The sequence below is a fragment of the Zootermopsis nevadensis genome, unplaced genomic scaffold, assembly GCF_977971745.1.
Source record: "Zootermopsis nevadensis isolate Lab colony 2312 unplaced genomic scaffold, Znev_1.0 Znev_ptg000011l, whole genome shotgun sequence".
NCBI classification, from domain to species: Eukaryota; Metazoa; Arthropoda; class Insecta; order Blattodea; family Termopsidae; genus Zootermopsis; species Zootermopsis nevadensis.
The window spans coordinates 1855599-1883312 of NW_028259143.1; the positions used below are offsets into that span (position 1 = coordinate 1855599).

Genomic DNA, 27714 nt, shown 5'->3' on the forward strand with positions numbered 1-27714 from the left:
AGCTAAATAGCCAATGCAGCTGGAAAAGAGTAGTTATATAACTAAATAAATCATCATTTAACCCTCCACTCACTAAAAAAATTTGCATACTTGATTATACCATGCCTGAGATAAACAGTATTAAAAAAAGAACACGATATTACGTACACATTAATTCTGACGAGGTGGTTTTATAAAACCGTAGATAAATTACTTTTAATCGGCTTTGGCCGGGATGTTCTTTTGTTAAATCTTATGTGGTACCGCCTGATTCGACTTCTAATGGTTAAGTGAAGTGTTTTCTTCGCGGTACGGTCTGGATTCGTAAATATTATGAAGACGAGCTTCGGCTTCAAAGGGTTAACCAGCTGATTTTCGTAATGGTGAGGTGAAGTGTTTTCTTCGCGGTACGGTCTGGATTCGTAAATAATATTCAGACGATCTCCGGCTTCAAAGGGTTAATTTAGAACACTCATGAATATTGTGGTTTGCTGTATTTTTTTTAAAAAAATTGACCCATATGTTGTAGAAATCTTAAAATTTGAGGTTCAATGGCATCCAGCAGACATGAAGAATTGGATTACTTGAAATTATCGATACGAAGTTAAAAAAAAAAGACAATTCGTTTCAATACAAAAGTGTAATAAGTTCAGTTTCGTATTTCAAACGTATTCCTTGCGATTCTGTGCCAATGACATTGCCGGGGACTCCCAGGATCATTCAGCCCTAAGGATTCTTCAGAAAACAAATGAGTCATCGGCACCAGATCCTAGTGCAGCGAAGCCTGTAGATAAAAACACAAGACAGGTTCAAGTGCAGGCCACAATGTCATGTACTCTGGCAATGTGCACTGATTATTTATTTACTCGGAAACTTTCTGGTTCTAATAAGCAGATAACAAACTGCTTTAGGGATATTAAATTTTGGAATTTCCATTAAATCACATTCGGATAATCTCAGAATTACGAATGAAGAACCCCCCCTCCTCTCAGCACGATGATTTCTGTAAAAATGAGTTCAATGATAAAGTTGAACGCAACTGGAACTTTCCGGGTCCCGGAAACAGCTGGTGTGACACAGGTTAGTAGATTTTGTTGTTTTTGTGTTGTACAAACCAGGACGTGACAGTTCAGTTTTGTCTGGGGAAAGCATTCTACGACACCCACGTAGGTCTACAACGGTCCTCAAAGCCTTGCTCGGCCCCCCACCACCCCCCGCGATTTTAAGAAAGTCAGCAGGAAGACGTCCCCCCCCCCCACAGAAGTATTTAATTCACAAAGAAGGAAGCATTATGTTCACTAAGATTAATATGTAGCTAATGCAAGCAATTTCTAACAGGGATATCGATATTTTCAAAGAACGCGAACATGTGAGATGCAGAAGAATAATTCTTGGGGTGACTGATGGTGGTCACGTAGGCAGTCGACTGTCTTCTGCTTGCTTAAGAAGACACAGAAATTCAATTACGTTCATTTATGATGAGTCAAGTTCGATAAACTGAAGAGTGTGCGAGCTTTTAAGTGACACACACTGCACAATACAAAGTGAAGGGAGAAAGTCTCAAATTGCAAAAAATACGAGAACATGAAACCTTAAACTTTCTGTGCAAATAATGAACAGTACAAAACTCCGATTAGAATGGCTGAACCTTAACGAGGAGGCAGTAAGTACCTCTGAAACGTCGATAGACTTCTACAACCCAGAAGACAGCCATATTTCCCTTCAAATCATGTTTGAATTAAAATATTTTTATTTATTTAACAGCTAACCCTTAAGAAACTTACAGTTGCTCAGCTACTCAAGAAATTCCTCGACTTTTATGCAACCCAAAGATTCGTTATCTTGTTCACAAATCCTATTCTGAGCCAGACGAATCCAATCTACCTCCTCCCACCATATTCCCTATACATTTTTAACCTTCTTCCATCTATTTCTGGTCTTCTGAGCTGTCTCTTTCCTTCGGATTTTCTAACCAAAATGTTATTACTCAACGACTATGTTTTGAACACAAATTTCTTTTAGCAGTCATATGGTCTTTTGGATTTAAGAAGTTCTAACCATGGTTTTTTTTCCCGGGTGCATGCTACATGTTAAGACCATCATAACCAACGCAAATATTCACCACTAATAAAATTACCTAAAAGTGGTAAATAATAAATGTGAGTATGTGTAGATGCTGTTTACATGTCATAAACGTCATTTACTTCTGTAAAATGTGGCATACAGCGAGAAACAATCACATAAAAACTAGAAAATTATAAATTTTAAACATTGATTCCTTATTATAAGCCTAGATGTACAATTTTCAATCACCCCCTCAGTTCAGCCCTGAAGATAAAGACAATATGTTTCTCCGAAACGTCGGTATGTACTTTCGAGTCCACACAGTGACACAAGCCAGAACATTATCGACATAACTGTACATGATTTAAACATCTCAGCAATATCAAGAATGGATTGTGCAGAATGAAGTCTTTCTTTGCATAATTCCGAAGTTCAGAGAGGAAATTAATATGGAGCGGTGAATGTTATTTGCGTGTATGGCGCATGGCAACAAGATACATAGATACCAAAGTCACTCACGATGTCAGTGTTAGTATTTTCCCGAGAAAACAATTTCACTTTTAGATATAAAATTACAAAACCAATCGGGTTGTTTCTCCAATGTGGTTAATGACGTATGATTGAATTAGTGATAAATTGTCATTACGAAACCCACTAGCAGACATGAAAAAAAAACAGCAAATGTATCTCCTAACAGAAATTACTGAGCGTTAAAAAACATTCTAATCATCGACTCGACTGAAAACTTACAAAGTGGGAAATTACGACGATAATTGGTATGACTGGAGTCATTAAAGGCACACACGAACATTCCTTAACTTGGCTGAATTCGTAACTACAAATACAATGCTACTAGTAGCCAATCAGTATTAATTTATTTATTTGTTTGTAGTTAATTTAATGGAATTATCAACAGCTCAGATTATATGGACTCCTGACAGCTTAAATTACTATGTCACGGATTACAACAGTTACTGTTAGACCCAATATCTACAATAGAATTAAACATAACAGAATAAAATAGAATTGAATACCATGTTAGATATAGTTATATAGATATAAGTGAAAATTTACATTAAAATACACGTTCAGTGCCTTTCCTCATTAGACAGTATGCCCCATGGCCAAGCCAGTATGGTTCGTAAAAGAGACAATTTCAAACACATCGTGATGCAGATGGGAGATATCGGCTAACATGTTTGTAACCAACGACACTTACTGTAACAATCTGTATGCACGATCGACAATTGATGCATTTAGCAGTGCTCCTTTCAAAGAGTACAGATAAACTTCGAGGTTAGAATATAAAGAGTTAAAGATTTTCATGAACGTGACATTACCAAAGTAATTATTATTCAAATATTCAATATAAACTAATTATATTGTTACGTTAAAGCAAACCGTATAATGGTTGTAACTGTGAAACAACGTTCGTGCTGAAACAGACTGGCCTAATGGGAGACACATCCACCATTACAAAAAGTCAGGTTGTAAAATAATGAAATATAAACACTTTGTACTTACGCGTACATTGTTAGAAATAAACGTCTAAGCACTCCCAATTAAGAACAAACAAGGCGAGATGTGCAACTCTCCTCAATTAACAGCAAAAAGTATTAACATTACGACGAATTAGCAAATATATTTCACTTACGTACCTCCAGCCTCGAGTACTGAACGATACGAAAAGATCGACTCTCGAATTAACAGCATTACCAACATTCACTAAGATATAAAATTTACCCAATTGAACTGTGACGGGGCGTGATGTTTTCATTATTGATTTACAGTGGATGTGAATATCTTTTTCCCTAATTTAAAACAGTTATAATAATAAACAACAATTACACAAAGTTGGAACAGTTAACCCCAAAACGTGAAGCTAAACTGTTGTTTTATTAAATAAATTACATCAGAACAAGACAGGGAATTTTATGCTCGAAATGCATGCTGTTATATGTTATTACCTTTTATGGGTTTTTAATAACGCTGTTAGTAGCTTAGTTTATATAGTATCGAATGAGCTTCGTTAAATAAATCACATCTCTGTTTAGAGTTTGATAGTGCAACCCCCTCCCCCCCGGGAGAATTTGACGTAAATACGTCTCTGTATTTAAATTATATTTACGTCTCTGTAATGTAATGTTATCTTCAATGTCATCTATCTTGTTACGAAAGCGGATTGTTGACGGCAGTAATGTAACACAACAATGCCGAGTAAACATGACGATTCCTAGGTAACATAACAACGCACGCAAGCTGACCATTGTTGTCGATCCATATTAACACATTGTTGATATGGATCTTACACGTTTTTCGTAACACTTTTTTGCCGAATGACCCTTCCGTATAGACGTATTTACGTCAAAAGAAATTCCGTACAAATATTATGTACCTGTTCTATCATTTCTAATCATAACTACAGGTAATCTTAACTTCCTTGGATTACCCCAACATTACTAGGATTTCACAAACCACGAACTTTGATCGCTACGCAGTTTTATACAAGATGACTCTTAGCATATTTCCGCTATGTGCAAACGGATTTTGCACCTTGTATCACAATTCCTAAAAAGCTGATTGTCCTTCACGCACATGGCCGTATAAAAACGATGAACTGGAAAGACTTCCCACAGATACTTAGCACCTTACGCGAACCTTGAAATATTCAGGAACTGAAATTTGCAATGGATAAACAGATAGTACACACAATAAAGAATGTCTTATAATGAATGACATTGCTTTAAATCTGCCAATATAAACAAAACTACACAATAATTAACCTTCTTCTATTGACGTGTGCTTAGATTTATGGTACAACGCCATGGCGTGTCTGTAATATACTCTCAAAGGATTAGAACATGGACAACAGGTTATGTTCTGTGCTTTGTAGTAAAGTTTTAGTGCAAAACAGAGACAAGTGTCATTCAATTATGAATATTAGACCTATAATTATTCAAAACGCCGAAGACTTTTAGACCCAATCATAACGCAGAGAACTGCATAACTTTGAGATTCAAACGACCTTCGTATTTTAAGCTTAGTCACTATAAGCGTTTGCCTTAAGAATACAATTAATAAAATTCGTGACTCCACACCTCACAGACGACACAGAATTCTGCGTTTTGCTTCCAAAAATTACGATGATCAAATCTGACTACAGTTTTATGTGTTATTTAAGCAGGGGAAATAATTGATGGGGGGGGGAGGGGGGATTTGGAAAGACCCCATTCGTCTATGATCAAGAAAGCTGGCGTGATAATTTCTACTTACAAGTTCACAGGGCGAAAGAGAGCCCAGAAGACCCAATGTCGAGAGGTTACAAAGTCATTTAGTTGGCTATTAAAATTGAGAGGGTTTATGCATAAATGATTCCGAGTATTTCAGATAATCACCAAAGGTCGACGAGGAAGGATTATTAGCTTACATTTTCTTCTCAGTTCCCAATACGACAAATATCTTATCGTCAGTCGTGATGAAACGTAACCAAGGTTACGAAAGGCGAGATTCAAAGTCGAAAGGAAAGCTGTTTCCTGAGTTCTAAAACTTTGACCGGACGTCCCAAGAATGCCACTTAAACTTCCCGCATTATCAGCAACCCCCCCCCCCCTCTAGGTCCAAATTGACCTAACCTCGTGAACAGAAAATGTTTCATTACGCACTGTCAGATGCAAGGACTTTTATATGTGTGATTCTTTCATTCGTTATCAGTTTAGCAGCAAAGCGGTTATTTCAATATTTGTTCAACTTAGATAAACACAAGACACGAAGAGTTGATGGGCAAGTTATGATGTAACATTACGTTAGATTGTGGTTTACCCTGCAAATGCATAATAGTGTTCTCGACGAGATATTTTTTTTTTAAAATTCTTTATCATCTTTACGCAATTTCAGGTGACAACAGATACGCAGATCTGTAAATGAAAGATCTGTCGATGACTTTTGAGAAGAGTTCACATACATTCGGAGAGGCTGTTCAAATCGCTCCTTCTGCGAGTATGTCCACACGACCGATTTTAATTAAATTTAATATTGTAAAAAAATTTACAATTAAATTGTCAATGAATTTCAACTTCCGCTTATTTCCGACACTTTCATTGTATAGAGAAGTATATTCGTTCAACTTACAGCGCAGTATATGCACTTCTAAGTAAAATTAAAATCATTCCGGGTCAACTTTTGACTGCAAATCTGCACAACAATGGAAAATAATCCTTTGTGGGCTGGAAAAGTTCATACCTTCATTTAAAAACTTTTCCAGACCATAGATGTGTGTGTCAGAACACGTTGATGTTGTAGGGACTATAATCTACGTATTTATTAGCGATGTATAAAGTTCGTAACTCGGTTAAGCACACCCTGTATATTGTACAAAAGAAATTGTGTTGTGCCAACCATTGGGATTAATCTGCGGGGGAAACACGTCAAGACGACTTCTCATCATATTGGTTGCAATGGATATTTAGAGTCGGATACCAAGAACTGCCCCCAGAGCGGGAGTCTTCTTAATATTTTATTTTATTTGTAGTGTTCTGTCTGCCGACAGGTCCATATGAACAGGATCCTTCCATCCTTTTCTCGGACTGGGACCTGTTCATATACGTTCTTGGCAGATGATCCAGAAGTGGTTTGCCATTGCCTTCTTCTGTGTGTGAATGGAGTAATTGTTGGGATGCCACGGAGGAAAACTCCGTGTTGCCTAGACCACGGCCTTGCCCAACACAAGTTATAAATTCGGGCACCGCCGGGAATCGAACCCGAGACCCCAGGATTACAAGGCCAGCGTTCTAACCGCTAGACCAGACATTACACCCACCGAGGAATTCCAGCTTCGTACGTAATGTTAAGGATTACGAAAACAGGATCACTAGTTTTCAGAAATAGTACCACCACAAGGAAGCAAGGATTTCATCAGTTTCGCGGAGCTAGGGGCTTGATATGCAACACGACACACACAGTTTATTCCTACTATTCATTGACAAAGAATCAATTTGCAGTCAAGGATCGTATAACGAGTGTCGCGTATGTAAAACTCCATTCATTCATACACACACACAGCCTTCATATTGAACCATTAGAACGCAGTTTATATTATAACTTCACTTCCTTATACATCAGCCCGCCTTCAAGAACTCACAGTTATTACGTCCATAATTATACGAGATCCCCCCTGTGGGCCTACACAAGGTTAAGTCCCCTCGCCCAACCCCCAAGCTGTAGGACCACCCCCTTGTCGGTTGTTCGCCCAGCCTTCTTTGAGGACGAACTACAGAAAGTCACATACACAATATAGTCTCTGTCGTAGCAGATTGTTAACACTGCCTCGTATTCAGGAGGTCCCAAGTTCAAATCACGCCCCAGAGACTGAGATTTTACCCAGTCCCCCCCCCCCCCCCAAAAATGCCGAAATAGTACTTTAAATTAGGCTATAACTGCTTTATCCCATATCAATTTTCATTCAATATTTACTAATCGTCCCATTGTTTGACATTATACAGCATGAGCTACTGAAAACGACGTTAAATATACAACCAACTGCGTTATATATCCGTACATGCAAACTAAAGCACACGACCTGCCGGCAAATGGCTTTAAAATGTTAAATGAAACATCTGAGTGGAAAATTCTGATTCAGCAAAACCACTAAAAATAACATTATTCAAAACTAACCTCACTCTGCAAACCATCATTCTGCCATGACATTAATGTTTACGACAATTAAACTTGTTAAAAATAATATTAATCTCCAACAATGTTACTACAAATACGGAAATTCGATTCATACAACGCAATTAGGACTCGTATTTGTAACAATTACACGAAAACAGCACAACTTTTTAACAATGGATGCCAATTAACATGAATCCAATGCATTCATGTCGATAAGGAATAACAGACTTGACATTCAAATTAAAGGTGAACAGTTTATATTTATTTTAGCAATCTGCCTGAAAATATTTCTGCCTTCATACAGTCAGGTCAACTCTGGCAACACTGTACCCCATTCCCAGCTGAACAAAAGTACCCTGCCAGATGTCAGCCTGCATACATTTTTAAAGGGGAACATCTTTTGTTCCCCTACAGACAAGAACTACAAGGCGTGTGCGAAAACATACGTCAACCACATCGATCAGGACTACCACACGTCAGAACTTTAAGAATATTTAATAAACTCTGAACAAAGACTTTAAGTGTCTTAAATGTAAATAACACAAGTATTTTATAGGACGAACAAAATTTATCGACGTGAAATGTGTTGCTTTATTCTTAGTCACATTGTACTGTACATCTAATATCAAATTTCGGACCGATATGGATAATCCCAATGTCAAACTCCGTGTATTTTACCGGTTCGCCAATTAAGTCACTTTAAACAATGACCAGCTTTAAATATTAATATAGATAAATATTCGCGGATAATAATTTAAAAAAAAAAGGTTTGATCGTTTAGAATTGCGGAAACATTCTTAACCACAATAAAGTCACATCCACTAATTCTGGAGCCTTTATTTGGATTTGACGATATTAAAATGCACCATGGTTTATTTACTGACGTCGATAGATTTGACTTTAGCGTTGAAAGCAGACGCCCCTCGCCGAGATAAATTTGATAATTCGCTTTCCTGTTGGTAGGTATTCCGTAACGGGACTGGCTTGTGACGTAGTGGTGGGAGGCGGAGTTATATAAGACGAATCCTGCCAACAGCACGACACACTCGAGTCGGCGACATTGTTGAGTGTTACAGTGTGAAATATACATCAGTTTCTTGGAGCTTAATACAGTAACATCTTTAAAAGTGTTTAGAATTCTTCAATAATTACTCGATTTAGGTTTGTAAATCAACCTACCGGAACTGTTCCGAACTAGCTGTTTCTCGCCTGTCTCAACGTCAACAGTTAGCAGCGTGAGAAACAACTTCAAGGGATAAAGTGATTTTTGAAGGAAATAAATATTTAATATCTGTTTCAAGTGTAAAAGAAATGTGTGCTCGATCGATAACTGACGAAGAAACAAACATCAGCGCTGTTCAGGAAACACAGCCACGGGATTTGAAGAAACAAAACATACGAGCGATGAAACCGCGCAGTGAGGCAAACGGCCACGTTTTTAAAACGGAAGAAGTACGTGCTCTGCCAGAGACCAGTTCTCCATTCTACAGGGACATTCTCGCAGTCGTAACTGAGAAGCAACGTGTCTTTGTCTGGGCGGTGTACGACTGTTTTGGAAAATGGCAGCAGACAAAATCCTACAAGTAAGTAAAGGACAAGACGTTGACCTTCTGGCTGTTAACGCCTTGTAAACTTACACGTAGCTACCGACATCCCAGAGGAACATACTGCTTCTATTATCTGCATACAAGTATACACTGCGTTAGCACCCGAAAGGCCCGACATCGTCAATAACTTTTCTGTTACGAAATTTAAAAAAAGTACGTTATAAACATATGAAGTATATTTGCGAAATATTTAAAGTATTTTTGAAACCACGTATTTTAAACCGCCCTTCAGTTAAAATTTATCTTACGTTTGGATCATGTTCTTACACTTTTCTTTGTCGATGAAACATCCTGACCGCCATTTAATTAGGACAAAAAAATATTTTATTTATTTATAAACTTTTTAATTCATTATCGTCAATTTTATAAGATGAGTGGGGGAAATTGCATATAAATCTCCATAATTTGTATTGTTCAGAAAATATAATTTGTATCATCAAATCAACGATGGTGAGATTGGCACGGCATGTAGCACACATGGGGGATACGATAAATGCTAACAAATTTTTGGTAGGAGATAGGGAAACCAGGTTGGAGGGAGTGGATTGGGTTAATCTGGCTGAGGACAGAGATTGGCGGTGGGCTCGACTGGAGTCACGTAATAACATCTGTTCTATCTGATCTTTCAAACACCAATGTTCATATATGCACGGTTTACTCTTTTAAAACGAATTTCGTAATCATTCGGACGAATAAATTATGTTTTTTTTTACTAATGTACTGGCCAGTGACTAGTCAGTTGCTATGACGTGAGAAAATCCGGTTCGTCAGCAAAATACGTCTCATTTGCGTCACTGCACTACACAGACTTCGAATTACTTCCAGTTAATTAATTCATAAAAACCTTTAATACATTAAGCGTAGTCTGAAACTTACGAGAGATAGAAATTTAAACTTTGTTACTAGCAGCTGTGTTATATTTTAACAAATAGGGTTTATTTAATGATTTATGGATTTTTATGAAACTCCTCTTCAACAACGAATCTACTTAGTCACAGTTTCGTACCATTTTGCATAAAAGACAAAGTTAGTTACTAGTTGGTAACACTGCCGCGCACGCGCACAAAAAAAACCCATTACACCATAACCTAACTTTTAAACCACCTACACTATTCTTTTACTACGCTGATTTTTCCGTGGAAATTCCTTACTACACGAAAGTACACGTAATTTTTTATTTTATTTTTGTTCCAGAATTCTGTTTCGAACAACGCAGCCAGCACACGTGCTCATGATCGTCGCAGTGACCACTATAGCGATGCTGTTGAATCCATCAAAGAGCAGAAGTGACGTCCACACAAAACCATCCACATTCATTAGTCTGGTTTACCTGTCCGCCTTCATGATGCACTTTGGAGCGCAAATGTGGATGACTTTCGTCTCAGGTGAAAATATTTACCTTTCTAGATACCGTACAAAAAAAAAAAACACCAACTCCCATTAAATATTTCAAAAATGTTAAAATTTAAAATAATATTTGCAACCTATCTGTCATAACGAGCACATCGTGGGTTCGAATCCCACTCAAGCCATCGATGTCTGTCCTGTATACAGGTAGAGGCCTTGCGACGGGCCGATCCCTCATCCAAGGAATCATACCAAAACGTCTATAGATCGAGCCAACGAAAAAGTTGGGATCAGAACAACGGGCAGTATTGAACAGGATAATATTAAATTAAATACGTAAATTCCAAAAAAATATTGTTATCCAGACGAGACAGCCTCACGTACTACGAATTACGGTATCCGTGTTGATCTTCTGGGTTGTAACGCCACACGTGGACTCATAGGCGAATACCAGAGGCCATCCAAAATGCTGGTACCTCAATACAAGAACATAAAGTGGTACAACCCTCAAGACTAACACGAAAATCCTCATTACGATGGCTAATATTTTATACATTCGCTATGAATTTTAATCTCTATAAACCTTCCCTTGTTAGAACAATTTTTTTTAAATTATAGGTTACAATTAATTGCTTTCCCCCTCCCCTATTTTTACAACCACAAATAACATGATGTTTGTATAATTCGTAGGTCTGTCATTGTATTTTGCGGTTCCACGACACACATTTGGGGAAGTTCAGCAAGTTCTATTCCCAAGATACTTTGGACTCAACAGCATCTTAAGCCTGGTCACACTTGTCATTTTTGTCAAACTTCATCCTACCAATACATGGGACGCTCACTTAGCTTTACAGGTTAGCACAAGACGCTTATGATACCCACGTTCTTTGAATCTATAAATAACACGTCAAAACCTCTGTCCATCCGTCCCATCATAACCTGACGATGGAGGCAGTAAGCTTCTCTACCAGACTATATTCCGTATAAAGCCAGTGTATCGATTGGGCGCGGCTGCCGCGCGAGGCAATGTTCGTTGCTTTGCCTCGCAAAGTCGATACCATGTTGCCGCGCGCGGCAGAACGAACAGCTGCGCGCGGCAGATGCGCATGAACAGCTGCGCGCGGCAGATGCGCATGAACAGCTGCGCGCGCAGTCGATACTCGGCTTAAAGACATCTTACTCATTGCCGTTACGTCCTCGTTTCAGGTCGGTGCTATGGCCGTGTGCTTTCTCGTCGAACTTCTGATCCGCTTGTACTTGGCTCCACCGCTTCTGAGCCTCATTGCAGCCAAGATTGCAATGGAGAAGGCGGCAGGAGTTGGCACGGAGGTTGGCCGACACGATCCCGGCCCACTGGCCAAATGTCCGCACTACATCAAGGTCCACAAGGCCTTCCGTAAGGTTCATATGTCAATCGCCATCGGGAACTTGATGTCTATGGTGTGCACTGCCTTGCATCTGCTGTATTTGGCCAACAAGCTCAGCGTACTCTAACGCCATCCGTTCTGTAGGAGGTACTCCACCGTGCCCAATATTTGGGCCAATTTGGACTGCTTTCGTAGATCTGCGACTTCATCCATATCCACCGTTCATTTTTGATCGTTACAATTAAGTACTCATCTCATTAGCGTTATATTTATTTACGTATTTAATTATAGTAACATTTAAATAATCGTCACAGAAGATCTTAATACACCACGAAAGAAAAGTTGTGTTTACGTTATAATTTTTTTAAAAAAAATCAAATTAAGCCATAAAATAATACATTAAAAATCAAGAAAAGTGTCTTTTTATATTAAAAAGCACATTTATCAATAAAATCAGCTTTTCTTTCAAGTTTATATCGTATTTCCATCTTCTTTGACAGAAAACTACAGGGCTCGATTTTTTTTAAATTTTCGGGAACACGAAAATAATCAAAGAAAATTTTTATTTATGATTAAAAAAAATTAAAATTCAAGCTTGCTTCTTCACGCTGAAGATAGAACACACGATCAATCGAGCCCTGATTACACGTTCTCTCATCGTACACGTCGGTCTGTACTGCACGAGTCCGCTAAATATCTTGCCAGATAAAATGGATTTCGCACGCAGATGCCTAGTTATCTTAATGGAAATTAACATCTCTGACAATCCGAATGGAACAGTGCTATGATATTACTGCGGGCAACAATTTTAAATTCGAAGTCGTTAAATAAATACTCAGTATCTCAGATGTAAGACAATTCCTTAACATAAAATTTTGGTTCCATAATATTACGGTACATTTCTAAGAAAATAATTTCCATAATTAAAGCCATTATGGCAAAGATATTGTTCGTTGCTCATTACATATTCTTTTATTTTTAAATATAGAAGAAATTTGTGGAACTGAAGATAAGAATGTAAACTATAACCATCTTGCCAGAAATTTATCATACGTAAATTACTAACATTAAAATTTTTTTAATTCTGTCCTCGGGTGAATTTCATCTTTGGTGAAAATCCTGATAACGCTGACTAAACCGTACTTTATTTTTTTTTGTAAAATTCGTGAAGTTTATGTTCGTTTGTAAACACGTTATCGGATTTTTATTTAAACACGTGTAGATACGAGAGTACGTTTTTATTCCTAAACTTTCGATACTCCTGAATTTACTAGTACGTTTCATGTGACTGCCGTAGGATATAAAGTTGCTTTAGTATCTTACGAAAGTAAGTTTATCTGCTATTTCTCAACACTGACTTAGACGATATACAACTGCAGTCAGCAACAAGACTGAATTTCACATTAATTAAAATTAATACAATAATTCACTGCATCCGTTACGTTTGATGCATAAACTATTGAATACATTACAATTCCTGTTATTTTTTTTTGCAAAACATCCCAGTAATATAGTACAGTTTATAGAAATATTAACATTATAGAGTTAGACTACAAGTTCATTATAGAAAATGAGACATTAAACTCGTACGTATAATGCGTGTGATTTTCAGTTTTTTAGTTCAAAAAATTTGAACGCTGCTTTACGTTCATCACCGCGTCAATAAAAACTACAAAAAAATCTTGAATGGTGTAAGATTTGAGATTTTCACAGCGACGAGTATGAAGATTTCTGTCTTCTGGGTTATTGCGCTGTGTAGTCCGGTCGATGTTAATCAACGTTTCAGAGGTCATACTGCCTCCGTCATCACGGTGACAACCCAGAAGACAGAAATCATCATCTTGAATAGTCTCTTGGGCTGTGATAAACTTTTTTTTTTATTTATATTAAGCAGCCTAATAAACATTAATAAATCCTGTAGATACTGGTTTCAATCTCGCAAAATATTAAGAACATGTAACTAATAATTCAGGAAATAACTGCGTCTTTCAAATTGCCGGCTCTAGTCAAGACAATTATCATTCTCAAATAAAAAGTTAAAAGATTAGTCTACTTCATGTAGCAATTCTAGTATTGTGCGTGTCGATTTAAACTACTGTTAACGCGCTACACGCAAATCATTCATATGTGCAGTATTATGTATTTCATACTGTGTATGTTTATTTATATATTTCATCGGACATCGCATAATCACGCGAGAGTTCTAACCTGTGACGAAATGTTTATTTTTTATCGGGGCAAATGTTAAGAATGACCGAGATGCTTAATTTAATTTAACGGTACAGAAAGCAAGACTTCTGTTTAGAAGTCAACGGACTGACTTTATTCATTCATTAAAGTACCGCCAACCTTCGGGTTCAAATCATGTAAATAAACGTAATGATATATGACGAACGCACAAAATAAATGTATCTGAACATTAAAATATTTCAACAATAATTTCATATGTATTTAATAAAGCGTGAAATACGCTAGATTCCGTAAACCGCATTTCCTTACCTCTGCGAGCCACGTGTCTTGTCACCACGGACACCCAGGTATGCCGTCAGGGCGGTCCATCCAGGATTTGCGGCAGACGAACCAGCGCCGAGAGTTTTTTCTTGGAGCCCTTCGGTTGTACCGTCAGAATCATTCCACCACTTCTCCATATTCACGTTGGACGATGGGCCCGCAGTCCCGGACACATGGTCGAACCCCTTCACGACAATGTCGACCAACACGCATCGGTGGTGGGGTAAAGAGGAAACTACGTGACTGCCGATCGAGAGTCCAAATGAAAAGATCCCGTGGAATTACATCTGGGGAGCTCGAAGGCCGCAGTCCAACCAGAGGCTTTATTTGAAGTCGAGAAGAATGAGATGGGCGGGGCATGTAGCGCGAATGGATGGGACAAGAGGTGTACACCGGTTATGAGGGGAAGAGACCGCTGGGGAGACCTAGACGTAGATGGGAGGATAATCTCAGGCGGGATCTATGGGAGATAGGAGTTTAAGGAGACTGGATTTCGTTGACCCAGGACAGGGTCCGGTGGAGGGCTTTGGTTAGTTCGGTGATGAACCTTTGGGCTCAGTAAGCCATCTAGTTGGTTGGGTCCACTATTTGAGAAGCCTGAGGTGAAGAGACCTCTGGGGAGACCTAGACGTAGATGGGAGGATAATCTCAGGCGGGATCTATGGGAGATAGGAGTTTAAGGAGACTGGATTTCGTTGACCCAGGACAGGGTCCGGTGGAGGGCTTTGGTTAATTCAGGTTCGGTAAGCCATCTAGTTAGTTAGTTATAAAATATTTAAAAATGTATGGCTTTTAGTTTTGATTTCACCATTACAAAGCCAAAGGAAAACTACTCCGTCGTAAGACTTCCGCTTCAAAATAAACCCTACGGCAGGATAAGCACGTTGACGGACAAAATTAATACCTGTTAGGTCCGTCTGTCCGAGGCTTTGATCGAGGTTTCGAAACATCCTTTTTACGGTGCAAGGTTGTTAGCCTTGCGACCAACCCCCAACCTGGAGGACCAGGGTACCTGTCTTAGTCTGACCTCTCCCCCTCGACCAATCTGGCTAGGGAGGCCCTACCAGTAGCTCTTGGGGTCAAGCCCCACCACCACGACAAGGTGTAGGACGACTGATACCAACGCATATAAAATTAAATTGCAGGTCTTCCTCAGCTCCAAAATTACCCTTAAGATAAATTAACGCTTTCACGTCCCGCGTTTGGCAGAGAGCGACATACCGTGAGACGGCAAAGTCTCTTTCGAAATGAGACTCATGCACGCATTTTTATCTTCTACTTCTACGTGGTGCACGCGGCTGTATTTTTGATTCCTTGAACACACCGAGATTGTTCGCCATTAATTTCTTAACCACGTGACACTACAAACCATTTCGATAACGAAAGTGTATCGCGAACGTTTGTACCGATAAGTCTGATGGCAAAGAGGGTAAAGGATCGACAAGGATGCGTGAAAATTGATGTCAAGTAAAAAAATACTTTGATAATTTATACATTACACAGTTCTTCCTTTATCAGAAATTCTCTTACACACAGGACTGCAAATAAATATTCAAGAACTGGCTAAACACAGCGGCCGAAAGGAAATATACGCGGCGTACCAAAATCTTAATTCCGTTGCACGAAATAAAACAAATTTTTTTCTATATTTTTCATCCACAGTTTTTGCATTATCAGAATTTTGAATATTTTGAAATGAAACAAAAACACAAAACGAGGAAGGATGGAACAAAAGTTACATGAAAAGAGATCTTATGCCTTCCATTAATTTAATTTTATTCAAATGTAACATTTTTTTTTGGGGGGGGGGGGGGGAAGAACCCAGAATGACACTATTTTTTTTTGAAGAAAAAAAAAAGTAACACTAAACATTTTAAAATATTTGTTTTATGCATACTGCTTAAACTTTACACCAAACAAGTTTTTTCGGTTAATGCTTAAATATTGTCGATACCAAAACGCATAAATTCTCCTAAAGTTAAGGTTATAACACGCTTGACCGTGAATGTTTTGAATCTTTCGCCGAGAAATAAGCGACTTCTTTCTGTTTAGAAAATCTGTCTGTACTATTCTGCTGACCGTAACGCCATCTATTTCACAAGGACATAAAATGTAGAACTGACCGACTCACGCTGGTAAACGATTCACCTTTCACAGAGAACGATGGCTGCCAGTAAGAACGTCGCAGTTATGTAGGCACGTTCCACTCAGCTTAGGTCCATGAGATTCGCATCTTGGCTAGGTCCCGTCGAGTCTTTCTGGATCGAGACGAAGATCGGCTGAAGGTCGGACGTGGTTTTGATTTGAGAGACGAACTCGGTGAGGTGCGGGTTCTTGTCTGTGAAACAGAGTAGTAACATTAACGCAATGCCGGCTCTCGCGGTCATAGAAAATGCCGACTCGATTAAATACCAAATTAGGTACGAAGGACGGCGACACGAAGAGGAAAGCTGAATGAACATAGTTTGGAATCGAGATTGGAAAGGTGCGGTCTCACTGACATACCAAGGTTTTTTTCTTTCCAAAACGATCCAAGGTTAATGTTGCTCCCTAGGTCATTCTTGCACTTTGAATGGAGGTCATCGCTGCAACAACCTGTTCCAAAAACACCTCTCTTCCCACTTTTGGACAACAATTTGTTCCGACAACGGAAGAATATATAGTTTTTAAAACCGCTGATAGACGGCAGCACAGTCGTCCAGATGAAAGCCGAGACAGATCGGCAAAACATTCCCATAAACAACAAAAACCTACGTAAATACGAACTAAGGGAAGATAAAACAGAGTGCGGACAGACGCAACACCAAAACACGCAGATACGTACCTGCATCAGGAATGGTAAGAAGGGCTGCCACAGCACGCAAAGCTGACCGCTTCAATTCATCCTGTTTCTCGTATTCCTGCTTCACAGAGTTGGCCTTCACCTTCATGGTACAAGTGTTACGAAGGGGTTCCACCAGCCTCTCGAGCCCTAATCACAAAAATTATAAAACTCCAATATTAAAAGAACCTCCCCGATATTCCGGGGTTAGATTCGCCGTAAACGCGCAGAAATCCGACCACCTATTTGAAGTTTCTACCTTTCGTAACCTAGCAGCAAATACTTACTCTGCAGCACGGCGGTAGGGCACAGCTGTGCCAACCGGGCGACCATGAGGTACGTCAGCATCTTGATATCGTAATGGTCTTTCAATCCATTTTCCACGTGGTTCAGAAACTCAAATATGTCGAGGCGATCCAAGCACGAGTCCAATAACGTGTACATGCACTCAAACGCTGCCTTACGAATATCCAGACCGTCATCCACGGTGTGCTTAAATGGGCCCATCTCAACTTCTCGGATAAGTTCTTTCTATAATAACAAAGAAAAACCATGGCTGATCAATGTTAAACTATTAAAATTTATGTTTAAAGACATGGAATTTATGATAATTCGGGGGGGGGGGGGGAGATGACCAACACGTAAAAGCAATACTCACTCTAACTTTAGTCTCGCTGTACAACTGCGGCAGAACAGAGTCTAGCAGGTCACGAACAAGAGATGGTTTATTGTGCGCCGCCGAGTTGAAAGCAACAAGAGCCACTCGGCGCACATTCAGGTCTGGATCCTGCAGAGTTCTCAGAAATGCGCCAATACTTTGTCGCAGAAGCGGATCGATAGCTTGAGGCTAAAAAAAAATAAAAAAATAATCGTACCAAAAGTTTCATTTTACTGAAACCAAACGCACGGCTAATTAATAAACAAGACCAACTCAAACAAATCTTTACGTTACTTAAAGAGTTTTCTTGTACTCGAGTAAAAGTATTCAATACAAGCGCTTACACTTACTACGTAGCGAGTTACACAGCGCAGTACCTGATCGGAAATTGTGAATTTCACCGCCGTGACTACCGTCGTTCTCATGAGGGCTGAATCAGACACTAGCGATTCCTGTAATCTTGGCAGTAGACTCGAAGGGTCGATGAGGGTCAGCTTCCCCAGACATTCTGCTACGACATTTCGAGTCCCTTCCTCGCCGCACTCGCAGTGTCGGAACAACTGCTGCCAAATGGCGGGCACAAAAGGCTGGAGCAACTGTACACCACCAGGAGTTAACGACTGGCATGTAATTATCTGCAAAATAACACCGACACCTTCTTAAAGTAAAAGTTGTTTCATTAAAAATGAGTCCCAAATTTGTAATCACCCATAACGTTACATATCATTTGTATCTCTAATTAAATTATATTATATCTCAAAATATTTAATTTGCTGTTACTTTTTGAAACGCCCTCACACATAGGAACAGACTCACTGCTGACAACCTCACACAACTAAAACGTAGTTTTTATTTACTTACCTCTTTCAGAGAGTGCAAAAGCAGGTACTGGCGTTTGGGTTGAGCTTCGATCTCTTGCAATACGAAAGGGAGGTATTGGGGCAAGTTGCCAACCGCAACGCTACCTAGAGTGTATGATGCTGCGGACTTAACCTCCTCTGACAGAGGTGAAAATGAATTAAGAATCACCTGCTTCAGGCTAGTGATACTGCTCAGGTCACTGGAATAATAAAGCGCACTATTAGACCTTTCGAATTTATACCGACACCGACACGGTTTTGACCCACGGTGGTAACACTCATCGAAACCAAGCAAGAACAGTATCAAATAACTTACATATGCCTTCCTATCTCTCCAATAATAAGAAGGGCAAAAATGTGCTGCGCATCGCTGCGAGGGGTCTGCACATCTCTGAGGAACTGTTCCACGACGGAGAGAGCCTCCTGCTTCGAAGTCACTGTCAGTGCTGCCACACATTTTGCCAAAGAGTGGAATGCCTGTAGGCACGATAAACTCGGATCTTACAAAAAATAATGGAAAAGATCTTTTCTGGTCGGCTCTCAAACATTTTCCCCACAAATGCACACGCAAAATGGCTGTCAATTCTATTAGAGAGAATATAACGTCAATACTACGATGCCAGGATGAGATTTTGACCCGCGACGCGTCAGCAAAGGAGCAGTGTCCTTCTTAAGAACCTAAGTCATTCAGCTAGTACAAAAAATTACCCACATTTCACTGAACACAAAAGTTCATTATCACGTTCACCTCAACGCCCCCACTCTTGGACACACTCAATCTACGTTCCTCCCTTTAATATAAGAGACCAAGTATATACCAACAGAACAAAAAGAAACAATTATAGTACATTTTAATCTTCACGTTTTTACATAGCAGACGGGCAGATTAAACATTCTGAAGAAGCAACAATTCCCCCAAGATTAATGTTTTTAATTTTTTTTTTTTTACTGATTTTCATTTTGACTTGTTATTATCATTCCCAGACGTATAAATTTTGTGAAGAGTTTTACGTTCTCCACAGAGAAGAAAGCGATGCACACCTGTTTATGGAGGACGGGAACTGGGCCTCCAGTCCCACCAGAACTTCCATGAGTGATTGGAGCCACCAACTTCGCCAAAAGATCCCTATATCCCAGTCCAGGAAGCCCAGCTTTCACCAGGGCTTGGAAAAACTCGAGCATAGAATTTAATGCAGCACCTAAAAGCAGAGTTCTCTAAGTCAGCAAGCACTTTACAAAATACGCTACCCCTTAATCATTCTTCATGGGGAGATTTACATCCTAAGGTTATCGCAGCAGTTTCCGCTATCTAAAACGCACCTTGTAACAACGGCGATTTGACTAGGATAAGAATCTCTGGTAAGATTGCATCAGAAACGCGGGCTAGAGCCGCGGGGTGCAACTGGGCTATCGACGTCAGTAATGTCAGAGTCAGCTGCGCTATGTGCAGGTCAGCTTCACTAAGCAGTGGTGCCAATTCAATTATAACCTGAAATACGAAGCGTACACATCAGACGAGAATTATATATGGTACTGGCCTAATTATGATAAATAATCAGGCTACAAAATTCATATGCATCTTATAATCACCCTTCATTAAAGTATTACGACACATTCCTTTTTCTTTCCCATTAATATTAATATTCTGCTCTTAAATTTTTATTTTCCTTTTCTGCCCGTGCCCTTCGTAACTTTTTGTATTTTACCGTGTGTGAGAACAATTGACGACAACTTTACCAGATATGACACGCACGGTGAGAAACAAATAAAATAAGATTTTATAATATAAAATAATCAGTCGTACTTGACTGTAAACATAGATCGTCAAAACAAAACACGGCAGAGATGGAAAATATAAACTGTACCCGATTTCTCACCATTAAATCAATTAACACAAAAAACACATGATATTAAAATTTACAAATACTTGTGAGTCCTAATTACGTTAAATAATTTAAAAATCGCATCCTAGTATTAATTAATATTACCTCACAAGGTTACAATTTTTAGTAACCATACAAAAAAAAAATACGCTAGAAGCTGGAAACTTACCTTATTGAGTAATTCTGTATTCACGGCGCTACTATAGTTGCGTACAAGCGTGTCCAACAAGGTAAGTGTGCTCAACTTTAGCGCACGTTGATTTTTTCGAAGGAACGAACCTAGTATTGGCACCGCTTCACCCTGCAAGCGATGCGATACACGATTAACGTCTCTCCGTCATCACTACAGTATTCATACAGTTCCACCAACTTCCTTCATATAAATTTAGTGAAAATGGCACAGGTATACCACGACAGACAAAACCGTCTTAAATCAACAACTTAACAGTACTTAATCCTAAATAAGTAACCGACTGATGAGATCTCGATCGTACTTGCCTAAAACATAATTTTATCCATCACAGATTTAATAATGACACTGAACCCAAATTTGCTGGACAGGAAACTGTCTTTAGGGTATACAACTGATTGAAATACCGCGGCAAAACAATTTGAAATTAAATATAACACACCAATGACATGAATGTAACCTGCAACGACATAATTCCTGCTGAAGATCTTAATTCAACAAAAGATGAACGTGCGTACTTACTAGAATTGGTCGCAGATCAATACGCAACGGTGAGCCAGCTACTTTTGTCAATGCCTTAACTGTTGTAAGCCTAGTAATCTCATTGCGAAGGCGGTCCAGAAAGATAGGCAGACAAATATGAAGTTCGCCCTAAAAATGAAATAAAGTAACTTATTGTGAAAACTAAAATTATTTTCAACCCCTTACGTCAGAGTCCCCAAACACAGAAGAGAAGCCCGTATCGTCAATTGCACCAGGAATAAAGGCTTTATGGCGAATTACCTGTAGGTAATCACCCAGGTTGCAGATGATCTGACCCATGCAAGATATTGCCCGCTCCTTGACTTCTTGGTCTATGTCTGCCGCCTTCAGGCGAATTAACGTGCAGCGATACAGTTCACCGGTAAACGGAGTGAAGTCAAAATTACTTGGAGTATCTAAACATAGCAAGTAATATTATTTTAAACTTCAAGACAGCGTACAAAGAACAGACAAGAATGAAATTCATTCATAAGACGAAACAAACATTTCAAATAACGACCACAAACCCGTTTATGACGTAAGTGTTGTCGGCATTGGCACTTACTGAATCTAGTGCGCGTGTTCAAAGTCGCCGCCGTTAGCTCGTGGCACAGCCGAAAGCGACTGACAAGCAGTCACCAAAGTTACCACTGAGTATACATCTTTTTGAGACACACTGTATTTTATTTTATTTTTGAGGATTATATAATATTACGTTACTCCATTTCTACCTGACACTGGACAGTAACTTACCTAGAGGTCGTATGACCTTAACAAGCTGCTGCAGAACAAGCAGTGCCTCAGCGGTGATCTTGTAAAAGCCGTCTCCGACTGCCGTGATGACAGGAGGCACCAACACCGCCATGTGGCTATGAAACACTTCGGGTGAATGCGACGTCAGCAAACAGTATACAAAAGCCAAGGTGTCGATCTTCATGTTGCTGCTAGAATTTTTGTCGCTGAAAGGTAAAACATTTCTCGAACGTGAATATACGAATAATAGCCGATTTCTAATCGATATCCCTACACAAATAAATGGACTCACCCCAGAGAGTATTGGATGCCTGGTATGAGGGCTGGGATATGGTTGGTGAGAGCTCCAGGCAGAACAATGACGAGCTCCTTGAGGAGGGTGAAGCAGTCTTGCCGAGTCTTTATACTCTTTTCCTTCATCTGGTTGTGAACGGACTTCACTATGGCTGGGACCTGCGTCTGTAGCATACACACTGGTCCCTCTTCCTGGTCCATACAGTCCGGATCAAGACTCACGCCGACGGAGGGCCTCGTCTGTCTCAGGAGGGCCATGTACGCGTGGAAAATGTCCGACTTCACATTTTCTTCTCGTTCTGGCAAGTATAAAATAATCTCACGTGCGAAATCTCAAAGACGTAAGTTTTTACGAAAACATACTCATCTCCGCGTATCGAAACTACGAAAATCAAAACCAAGAGCTGAGCTACATCAAGAAACGCACGTAAAAACTTATGTTAAATCTAACGTTCCGAAGGTTTTATACCACTTACCAGTTTCTTAAACCCATACCTTTAAACCTCGCAATAAGAGCTGGTGACACTGTCCGGTAGAAGTCGCAGAGTAGCTCGTGTCGAGTTGCTATAACCGCTTCCAAACATTTTGCGGCAGACCTTCGAACTTTCCAGCTCATGTCATCATCATCTGAATATTCATCGTTATCATCATCATCAGCCTCTTCTTCCGTCTCCATTACAACTCCATCTTCGCCGTCGCCATCGTCATCATCATAGTTATAGTTCGGGTCGTAAGTAATGTACGTTAAGCACAGTTCTATAATCTGAAAATGAAACATGTCGTCCGTAAATCTGAAGGTTCCTACTGGCAGGGCATGAAGCGAAGTACTACGCTTATAAAATTTCTCAAAATATGAAACAGTGTACGACACGTCAAAATAGTAACGCACAGATAACAAACGACAACGCATTTAAAAAAATATTTATTTTTTGAACAGAACAGACTGCAAGACTGATAACGTACAGTATGAATGTGCGGAGTAATTTCCTTTGGGCAACGATGTACAAACGCTTCAAAAGCCTGAAGACAATACTCTCTGAGCTCATCGTCTTCCTCTCGGCTGTACCGCACTATCAGGGGCATCACTCGCTCGATGTGCTCGCCGAATCGATGGCCTGCTTGTCGACTGCAGAATACGACAAAAACATTTAAACGACGAGCTCGATAATTAATATAAACACCAACAACAGCAGAACAACTTAAAAAAATACAGCCTTAATAAAATTGTTTCTTCCAGACATTTCACTTACCAAATGGCCGCAATACACTGGATGTATGTCCGAGTGGTGGAAGCGGAAGTGTCGCGAGAAAGTCCATCCAAAAGGTAATCAATCAATTTAGTGTACAACTGATGGTTACATGACATAACCAGGTGGCTCAGAGCGACAATAGTCCTGAGAAAAAAACATTTTACAAAGTAAAAACTGTAGTCTTCATGAAGCGAATATATCCTGAAGATGGAAGCAGTGAACCTAAGATAGTACATATGATGTTAAATTTAATTAATTAATAATTTATTGCAAATATTATCCCTTTCATACAAAATGAAGCCCTCAAAATGCTTTACGGTGATCCTTCGGTTTTACCTGCACCATTAAGGGGGCGTATGGGTCAATTTACCCCACTTAATGGTACCTGCACCTTGTCGTGGTGGTGTGGCTTGAGTACCTCTGTGACCCCAAGAGCTACTGGTAGGGCCTCCGTAGCCAGATTGGTCGAGGGGGAGAGGTCAGACTAAGACAGGTACCCTGGTCCTCCAGGTTGGGGGTTGTTTGCAAGGCCAACAACCTTGCACCGTAAAAAGTAAGATGTTTCGAAACCTCGATCAAAGCCTCGGACAGACGGACCTAACAGAGGACCGAATGGAAGAGGAGAATTGAGGAGGCCATGGACCGAATACGGACCGGGGAGCCGTAGAAGAAGAAAAATATGGGTCAATTTAATGACTGCCAAGTTGGAAAGAGATTAAGTTTTGAACACGACATGATACTAGCACGAATTAGAACATCGGTACTTTGTACGTCACTTATACAAAGTACATGTGTAGCAAATAAATTTTAAATAAAAATAATTAATATAGATCCAGAACGCTAGTGGAACATGGGTAAGAATCTTACGTAATACTGCATTAGCGCCATGTCTTACGCTAATTAATGCTTCTCTTTGGTCAGATATGAAACTACTTTGCTACAACCCTTCCCTATAGCTACTAGTGTTTCAATTTTTCCCCACTCTTCTTATCTTCCGACATTTACCCACCCCTCTCACGCAGACCAATGACCATCATAATGTACCAGAACCAATTTGACAAAAATTAGACACCATTTCTAAAAAAAACAAAAATATTGTATGACCACGTGAAAACAGAAATACTAAGCTGTTTATCTATTGGAATATTTTACAACATTAATACGATGTTTCATTCTGCGAAGAGGATTTTTAAAATCATTACGGCACATCGCGAAGGCACAGAAACGTAAAACATGACTATGTGTGCGTCTTTAATTAAAACCGGTTCGGCCGCAGAACATCATAATTCCCATGATTCAAGGGATTCAGTTTACTGCATCTGTATGTACCTCTTTCTGACGGCCTGGCGTGGCGAGGACAGCTGCGGTAATAAAGCTGCCAGGATGGTTGTGTGAAAATTAATAAGTAGACCTCCAAACCTAGATAACAAGTCCGCCAGGATATCCAATGCTTCTAGTTGCACTGACACATCTTCTTGCTATAAGACAAATGATCAGGCCTGCGTTAACATCCTTCTTAAGCAATTATTAAAAATTCTTATTAATCTATTTACCTCAGTCACTTGTCTTCTTTCTGTGTGTCTTTTGTACTAAGTGCGTTCAATTTTAATGCATTTTTATTTATTTAGTGTTCTGTCTGACGACAGGTCCATATGAACAGGATCATTCCATCCTTTTCTCGGACTGGGACCTGTTCATATACGTTCTTGGCAGATGATCCAGAAGTGGTTTGCCATTGCCTTCTTCTGTGTGTGAATGGAGTAATTGTTGGGATGCCACGGAGGAAAACTCCGTGTTGCCTAGACCACGGCCTTGCCCAACACAAGTTATAAATTCGGGCACCGCCGGGAATCGAACCCGATACCCCAGGATTACAAGGCCAGCGTTCTACCCGCTAGACCTTTACTTTGCATAAAATGTATGAAGTGAACACATGCAAGGGATATCTGCCGAGGGTCATGGCCCCAGGAATGCAAATCGAATCAAAATGAAACTAAACCCAGTATACTTTTTGGTAGCGACGATTCCTCGACACCGGACGTAATGAAAATATCGCTACAACTCAGCAAATGGCCGCTAAAATAAAAATGTCACCTTCTCAATAGCATTGCTCAGTCGCCCAGTGATGCGCTTACAAACATTTGCAGCAAGAGCACTTGAAGCGAGTGGAAGTTCGCTGATCACCGTCTTGAGACCAATACTTGATATGTCACGCAACTGCTCCTTATCGGACACCATGTTGCTACACAGTGAATCCACAATTGTTTCTACTTGGAATTCCTTTACCTTGTTAACCAATGGGCCAAGACTGCAAAAAATACAAGCCAATAATACAGACGGTATTATTTAACTCGTAATAATCAATACATGAAATGAAGTGTGGGTACTTGTGGGTTATCGGGATACATCACTTTAAAAATAGGTTAGGTTAGGGTTGACAGACATAAAATTATATCTTCTGCTGACACCAGAAAATGAAGTTTTGATTGACTTCGAAAACAAAAAAGGCAGATATAAAAATGTAAAAGTTGTCCTTGACCTGTTACCAGTCAGTAAGTTATACAGACACATCTTCTGTTATAAAACTTGGCTAATATGTCATATTGACATCTCCACATCAATCAGCCTAGAAGATAAAGTATGGCTTATGAAACAAACCAAACAAGCAGAGTAAATAATAATACATATTAATTATAAACCTACAAAATAATTTTGGTAATATTTTTCATAGTATGTATTGAAACTATGAACATAAAACTTGCTCTGCTCTGTGTGATACATGCAATATTTTGTGATTACATGTTTGTGTCTTTCATGTAATCACACGTCAGTCTAGTAATCAAAATCTTTGATGAACATTTTTGGCAAATATACTGGCCATAATAGTCCAATTCCATGTTAACCATAGTCATCAGTCATACCTTATGTAGACTTCATTACAGGGCCTCGCAAAGAATGGTATTCATGTGCTGGTTACACCCAACATCACAAGATCTGGATTGACGAGCCAAAGCAAGTTGATGAAGGCATGTTTAGCAAGACTGGATGTAACCGGAATACCAATCTAACACTGTCATGTTATAACAGAAGCACACACAGAGCATTTACAAAAATCAATATTTGAGAAGTACTCTGTCATCTAACACATGTTTTACATTCCTGTCTTAATAAGCAGGACCAGTAAATCGGGCAAGTTGTTGTTGTTGTTATTACAAAACTGATCTATTGTAGCACAAACAACTCACCATTTCACAGCTAAATTCTGAACTTCTCCATTTTTGTCCTCCAATAATCGCAACAGCATCTTAACAACTTTGCGTTCTGAATCATCATCCAATTTAATGCTGTCCTTCTGAAGTTCTGTCATCAAATCATTGGTTGCCATAAACCTAAAATCCTTATCACTTGAGGTCATCTATTGAACAAAATCAAATGCAAGTATACGAATTTAGAAATATGTAAATAAATTAAAGAAAATTTCGGAACACATATACACTTGACTTCAAAATTTGAGAATTCATTATCATATTATTAATTTCGATACGTCATAATTACTTTAAATGTACTTCATTTCAAATGACACGTTGCCATTAGACATTGATAATCAAGTACTGTGAAACGCTTTTGTTGTCATTATTTTCACCAAGGTCTGAGAAACATTCAACTTACCTTCTCTAGTAAATTTGCTATTTGATAAGATACACTCGCCATCTTGATATATAATAACCAGTAATGGTAATGAAATGAAACTTAGGTGTTCACAGTTCTGTGGGAACAATTCTTTATGCCTACGTTTATTAAAAATTTACAACATTAACCGGTACTTCTTTATACAACCATTGAACAAAATATGGTGATATTAAGCACCGCTAGAGGACAGCATATCTGATTTTAAACTCCTTTGACATGCGCACATACAAAAACTTGACAGTGGAACC

The 27714-nt window shown here is 39.3% G+C and overlaps 3 protein-coding genes across 3 annotated transcripts in view; 1 reads left to right on the forward strand and 2 right to left on the reverse strand.

Moving 5' to 3' along the window:
- LOC110827995 (proton-coupled zinc antiporter SLC30A2) overlaps positions 1 to 3724 on the reverse strand; it is a 36109-nt gene extending 32385 nt beyond the window's left edge. Inside the window, exon 1 of the mRNA XM_022060223.2 lies at positions 3568 to 3724. Coding sequence (XP_021915915.1) covers positions 3568 to 3575 — 8 coding nt within the window. The 5' untranslated portion in view covers positions 3576 to 3724. The remainder of the gene's footprint in view (positions 1 to 3567) is intronic.
- Positions 3725 to 8741: 5017 nt separating this feature from the next.
- LOC110828007 (transmembrane protein 205) lies at positions 8742 to 14473 on the forward strand. Its single transcript, XM_022060238.2, has 4 exons — positions 8742 to 9296; positions 10515 to 10705; positions 11358 to 11521; positions 11874 to 14473. Exons 1-4 carry the CDS (start codon positions 9025 to 9027, stop codon positions 12159 to 12161), a joined length of 915 nt encoding a protein of 304 aa, XP_021915930.1. The 5' UTR covers positions 8742 to 9024; the 3' UTR covers positions 12162 to 14473.
- A 1876-nt stretch (positions 14474 to 16349) lies between these two features.
- On the reverse strand, positions 16350 to 27700 carry Cand1 (Cullin-associated and neddylation-dissociated 1). The gene is made up of 21 exons (XM_022060203.2): positions 27446 to 27700; positions 27022 to 27191; positions 25871 to 26084; positions 25106 to 25254; positions 23777 to 23920; positions 23490 to 23652; positions 23022 to 23289; positions 22525 to 22825; positions 22233 to 22438; positions 21741 to 21895; positions 21480 to 21608; positions 20937 to 21068; positions 20205 to 20373; positions 19926 to 20083; positions 19201 to 19361; positions 18886 to 19084; positions 18402 to 18659; positions 18025 to 18213; positions 17654 to 17897; positions 17370 to 17516; positions 16350 to 16883 (listed from the first exon to the last, which is right to left on the reverse strand). The coding sequence occupies exons 1-21, from the start codon at positions 27485 to 27487 to the stop codon at positions 16753 to 16755; spliced, it is 3729 nt and encodes a 1242-aa protein (XP_021915895.1). The 5' UTR covers positions 27488 to 27700; the 3' UTR covers positions 16350 to 16752.
- Between the last annotated feature and the right edge of the window lie 14 nt (positions 27701 to 27714).